The sequence below is a fragment of the Pygoscelis adeliae genome, unplaced genomic scaffold, assembly GCF_000699105.1.
Source record: "Pygoscelis adeliae isolate BGI_AS28 unplaced genomic scaffold, ASM69910v1 Scaffold82, whole genome shotgun sequence".
Taxonomy (NCBI): domain Eukaryota; kingdom Metazoa; phylum Chordata; class Aves; order Sphenisciformes; family Spheniscidae; genus Pygoscelis; species Pygoscelis adeliae.
In genome coordinates, this window is record NW_008824287.1 from 1,731,969 (window position 1) to 1,738,033 (window position 6,065).

General features: G+C 37.4%; 1 protein-coding gene across 1 annotated transcript in view; it reads right to left on the bottom strand.

Moving 5' to 3' along the window:
- NRD1 (nardilysin (N-arginine dibasic convertase)) overlaps positions 1 to 6,065 on the bottom strand; it is a 55,167-nt gene that overhangs the window by 12,792 nt on the left and 36,310 nt on the right. The window contains exons 11-17 of the mRNA XM_009318726.1: positions 5,102 to 5,159; positions 4,071 to 4,144; positions 3,811 to 3,880; positions 3,330 to 3,407; positions 2,780 to 2,900; positions 2,643 to 2,701; positions 1,966 to 2,020 (exon numbers count right to left, since the gene is read on the bottom strand). Of these exons, the coding sequence (XP_009317001.1) occupies positions 1,966 to 2,020; positions 2,643 to 2,701; positions 2,780 to 2,900; positions 3,330 to 3,407; positions 3,811 to 3,880; positions 4,071 to 4,144; positions 5,102 to 5,159 (515 nt within the window). The remainder of the gene's footprint in view (positions 1 to 1,965; positions 2,021 to 2,642; positions 2,702 to 2,779; positions 2,901 to 3,329; positions 3,408 to 3,810; positions 3,881 to 4,070; positions 4,145 to 5,101; positions 5,160 to 6,065) is intronic.

The window sequence follows — 6,065 nt, forward strand, 5'->3', positions numbered from 1 at the left end:
GGTTTTTTTGAACTAGTCAGCATCATACTCTAAAGATTCTGGGTCCAGGTACAGACCACAGTTCGCCTGAAAAGAGGTGAGTCTGACACATCTGCGTCTTATAAATGTAGTGGAAAACATGACCAAGAATTCCATAAGCCACTGTACACCTGAGGAAACATAAACCTCTCCTGGGGCACATAACTGCTTATCCCAAAGCCATGCCTCTGTGACCATTATTCTTTAGGATGGCCACATACCAGCTCTTTCCGTGAACCAGAAGAGTGGGGTCCCATGACTACGTCATTCATCTGTCCCTAAGATGCACAACCCTGTCACAAAAGCACACACATATCTCTGTTCCTTGCTTTCTGAGTTAAATCCCTGCAGTGTCAATAACCTGCTAATGATCACTCAAAAGCAACTGGCCAAAAAGGCAGGGCTCTTAACAGTAGGTATTTCCTTAGTGTAAACTCGGGTGTTTTCTATCCCCACCTGGCTGGATACTGGGAAGTACATAGTCTATTAAGAGCGCTAACGGTTTTGGGGAACATAGCATTCTAGCTGGGAGTACTAAAAAGAACCAAGACGACTAATAAGAAACTTTCAGGACTAAATAGTTTCACGTTGATGAAAAAGTCAAACTTTAAACGGGACAACCTCTGCTGGCAATGATTAAAGACAGAATCAAAAAACTCTATGTAGGGCAACAGACATTCATTCCTGTTATGTCCAATATACTAAATAGCCATCCATCACAGATTTTTAGTTCTTCTCTACTGTTCTGGGGAAAGCTTTTGTTAGGAGAAGACAGTCTGTTGTAATCTTGTAATAGTTGAACTTTGCTAACAAATTCATAAAAGTTGTATTCCACCAAAAAAACCCCACATGGCATTTAAAAAAATGTGTACACTTGTTCCTACCAAAGAAATCCACCGCTCTGTAATCTGTCACTTGGGGTTGTTGGCAGCAGTCCTTGCTGTCTGTATCACTTGCAAATAACACTTCTGCTATTCAAAGGCCACTCAAGACACTCAATGTCCTCCATACGCTATTTTGAAGGCAGAGCTACAGATGCAAGGATTGCTAAAAGTGACATTTCTAACATCCTGATGCTCACAGCAGACTGGCGGGTCTTAAGAGTGTCTGAAAATACTTGGAGCATCTGGAGAGAAAAGAACTCCAACTTCAATATTTCCTATTCTTTTTTTTTCCCCCTCCTTCCTGCATCCGTGTACCTTAAAGAAACCAACCAGCTTCAGTAATGCTTTCAAGCCAAATACGTAGCGTATGGATCTGTTGTCCCAAAAGGAAATTTTAGTGCCATTCAAAAGAATCAAGTTACCTAATAAGAAACAGAACATGGCTAAATGTAGTGAGAGTAAGAAAGTCAATGAAGTGAGGCTTTTCAAATTATCTAAATTGTGTTCCCTTCTTTATCTTTAATAAAAACAAGTAAGATTTTTGTGAATTGCTATTTCAGTAAGCCAAGGAAGACTTGACACAAAACCACATTTAACTGTGTAATGTTGTAACAGCAGACAAGGGGTCACTAGCATCCTAGCTTTTTTGAGGCCAGGTCACCAGCATACCACACCTTTCACACAACACTGCTTTTCTATTCCCAGAAATCAGCAGTGCCAAAACAGCTTAAAAAAAGTGAAATTAGGCAAAAATACTGAAAAGCCCCAAACAATTTGCACGGCACTATTAATGGGCACAGAACTTCACACACAAGGGCCTAATGATTAAAACTGAAAAAGACCCTACCTAGCAGGTAGAGAATGAAAAAGGTAACATTTAATTCTGTTAAGGAAAAAGTCACAATATTTCTTTGCCTAGAATACAAATCCTTTCAGCAAAATACAGCCTCATTAACTGCATAATCTACTTCTGGTTGAACAGAACTTTGAAAATGTGTTTCAAAATTAAAAAGAAATCCTTTTCATGGTTTACCTATATCAACACAAAACAGTAGATGAATACCTGTTCCTGGTACTGAAATTCATTCGCTTCAATCTTCTGTATTTCTTCCCATATTCTGTAAAAGAGGGAGAAGACAATAAAAGTGGATTTCCTCCATTATTCCACAACATATATTGAGAATCTGAAAAAAAGATTCTAGGAATTCTAGTCTTCTAGGAAAGGCAACAAGGGTGAGTTCAGTGATTCATTCAGGTACAAGACATAGAAGCCAGTATTACATGCACTTCCCTTCCATCCAAATGGGCATTTCTCAATTGGCAGAAAGTTCTGCTATTTTCCGAAGAGGCAGGGACTGAACTACAAACAGTCAAAATCTGATACCAAATTAACATAAAGGCTAACACCAGAACACCATAGTCCTGACTTCCACAGATTTGGCTCAACAAATCTATTTAAATAAACACAAAACTGCACCTAACATCTACATTAGTTCAGCTTATTAAAATTAGAAATTGGATCACAATAAATCAAACTAAAAGCACCAAGAAACAAGCATAAACATTTAGCAAATTCATTTTTAAACTGTTTTAAACTGATACGTTTCCCACACAGACAAGCTTTACTACTGACTCACCGTTTATGCTCTAGTAACTCCACAAAAAGTGCGAACACTACAAATAAAAGGCTAATGGAGAAGGACAATCTCGCAAATATCTGATGTAGTGGCAAACACTTGCCTTTTATCTGGCCCTCTTTTCTGCAGCATCTTCACATACTGAAATACAACATGGGCCACCTGCAGACAGAAAGGAACAGATTAATTTTTCCAGACATTAGGAAAAGAGTAAGAAAATCAGGTTGCAGTAAACCATACCTCATAGAAGTGCTTATAACCCTCATCAGTCAAGGTCACAGAAATGCTGAAGATGGAGTAAGTGGAGTTCTGTTCAAATCCTGTCTCACCATTTCCTCCATATAATGCAAGAGCCCAAAATCTACGGAAGAGTTAAAGATACTTACTAATTACTCGTTTCAGCTTTATTTGAGCTTAGTTACAATTAGCATATCATAGCTTTACTTCAATGGCTTTCAATCCCTTTACAGTTTACACAAATCTTTTCCAAGATGAAGATGTGAACCTCAAGATACAGAATTTAAGAAAAACAGTGAAAAAGCTAAGTTACCTTTTCAAGATCTCTTAAAGATCAGTCACAGATACTGCTGATCCATGGATCACAGACCAAAAGCCACTTATTTCTTACTTGGGTCTATCATCAATTTAAAGAATATCACTACAGAACAGTGATACAAAAAGGCAGACTTGGCCTGCTTTCTGTACAGAAAATATATATACACAAAATAGAGTTTGCCTTTATTTTAATGATAGCAAAGCATTTAAATAACTATGCTTAAAAAATACATACTTTTTCCTAAGGAAAGAAAGAACACTGCCTTTGCCTTCATGTCCCACCAACCAGGAAATATAATGAAGAGGCTTTACCCTTAAAAGAAAATTTGAAGGAGATTAAATGCCAGGAGGTAAGACGTTTCACAGAAAGAACTCAAATCACTAAACAAATGACTAAAATATACACTGTCTGTTTCTTCATGGCAAGTTTTGCATTTTCAGGCAGCGTTAGGATAATAAGCTAAAAATGTGGGAGTTCAGAACATAATGACTGCTCTAAGTCGGTGAGGAATGACATTAAATCAGCTGTGTACCAATTCCACTCAATTTATAAAAGGAACCATATTTGCATCAGTTTAATTCATTTAAAAAATGTTCCCCTAGCTGAACCAAAGTAATCTGTAACACAAATAAATGAGATTCTTTGGTTTGTTGTGAAAGTCAATAAATTATTCACAATGTAGACATGGTAGAAGAAAAATGCAGCACCACCATACCTGTAATACTGTTCTTGTGGGGGAAGCGCCCAAGTGATACTCAATGAATGAACTTTCCTAATTGGAACGACTGAACACAAATAAATTTATTAAATATAAATATACATGATTAGATATAGATAAGAAATTTTACATAATGCAGAAAGAATGGTTAAAAGTTATTCAGAACCACACAGAATTATTCAATGAAGTATGCGGATCACACAGAGAAAATATGAAGCCAGTTATTCAAAACATTTAAACAAATGTATTTTACTTACCTCTGTAAAGCTTGTGAAATTCTGGTGTGTCGAAAGGCTGAGTCAGATGGCCAAAGCTGGGTTTGGGTAAACCACTTAAAAGCAAAATTAAAGTGTGATGTTACTGGCAAGGATTCAAGGCTACACTGAGATAATCACAAGACGTTAGCATCCATAGCTCTGACGTGACAGACGCGGTGCACCAGACAACCAGAAAATGACCTTTAACGAAGGGTGCAACCCAGGATCCACCCAGCCCAAAGTGGAAGGCAACCTGGGATTCACTTGTACTCTGCCCACACAACAGAGTAATTACCCAAGATTTAGATACCGCATCAACTCCTCCCTCTCCTTCTGTCCAAGGCGGTAACAGTAAAAAGCATGCTTTCGTAACGGGAAAGGAAAGCCACGCACAGTAAACAACTTCCTGAGCTGGCCCTGGATTCACAGAATCAACAAACATGTCCCTGTATGGCACTGGACTTTGACAAGCGCATTTCCATGCACCACAGAAATAAACATCTTGCAAAAGCGGAAAATGAAAGGGGAAATAAAATGCTTTTCAATTTAGTAAAGCTCTTCCAGAGCCCCCTTTTTAGACAGCACACTGCAATGAATTATTAAAAAAAAGATTAAGTTCTAACCAGTTGCCACCCTAAGGATGACACTTAAATTCAAGATATGGTCTTAATTTATTTTGCTGCTAATTATTTTTGACATAAAGCAAAGATAAGAAATGTAAAATGATAATCGAGGTTTGAATGATTTATCTTAAAATCAAGGTATCAGTACATATTAAGCAAACGCTGCTGCAAGTTAGCACCACGCAGCTTGCAGGCTAAATAATTGTTAAGCATAAACAAAGTCTTCCTGAAACAATTAATGCCAGTCTTTAATTTCCAAAGTTGCCCATTTTTTTCTGGATAAGGATGTTAATTAACAAATGTTAATTTCCTTAGCTTCTCCAGTAAGGGATGTTTTTTAAAAACAGTCATTTTAAGAACAGATAATTTTATAATTTGGAATGCCTTTATGGATCAAAAGAATCTTACTTATTTGGGATCTCAGAGAAGATTTCTGTCACCCACTTTTCCAACGTATCCAGTGTTTCTAATAAGGAGAGAAAAAAAGAAAGCCAGAAATGTAATTTCCTGAAGATGTAAGACAAATTCTTTATCTTATCTCTCCAGTTCAGTTATTTTAAAGAGGCTGCAAGTCAGCGTATTTTAAAATTGCAAAGTTCTAAATTATGAGCTTCAAAGCTGCTGGTTTGAGTCAATTCTTAATATTCACTGAACTATATCTTTGGTCATAGCTCTGGTTTTGTATATATTGCTGAAATCTCAGGCTGATACAACTGGGATTTAAAGTTCAGTATATCTGGTGTGACTGTGAATAGGAATTACCAACTTAGGGATCTGCAAAACCACCAGTACTTGCTAGACTCATTCCATCCCTCTATGTCCAGAACATACACAGTAGTTTTCACACCTAAACGCAGTCCTACAGTGCTAAGAATTCCTTCTCCCCATCCTCTTTGCTAAAGGACATGTGTCAAGAACCAGAAGTTTAGTTTTTTTAAAGTGACCAATCAGAGATTGCTTGTTTAAGCGAGCATTCTGTATGCCAAGAGTGACGTGGTATATGCTAAACAACAACAACAAAAATGCGGTGGGCTGGGACTCACAGTTTCTTTTGTTTTAACAGAGCTAGAAATACAAAGTTGACCTGGCTGGCTATTAGTCCCCATGCTTTTCTTCCCCATCACCGAAAGAAACAACGTTACAATCCATCGTTACGTAAACGATTATTCAAGAGGCGTTCAATGAATTTTACAGTCTAGACAGAAAGGAAAAGCCTAGGAGAAGAAAATAGTTACCACTTCTGTTATCACCATCTCCATTTTACAGATGGGAATTGCAATCCATTTTAACATTCAACAAAACTCCTAAGCACAAACCTAACTTGAATGCACACAACTATTTATTTTCAGCACAGGCCTCTACTACATGCTTA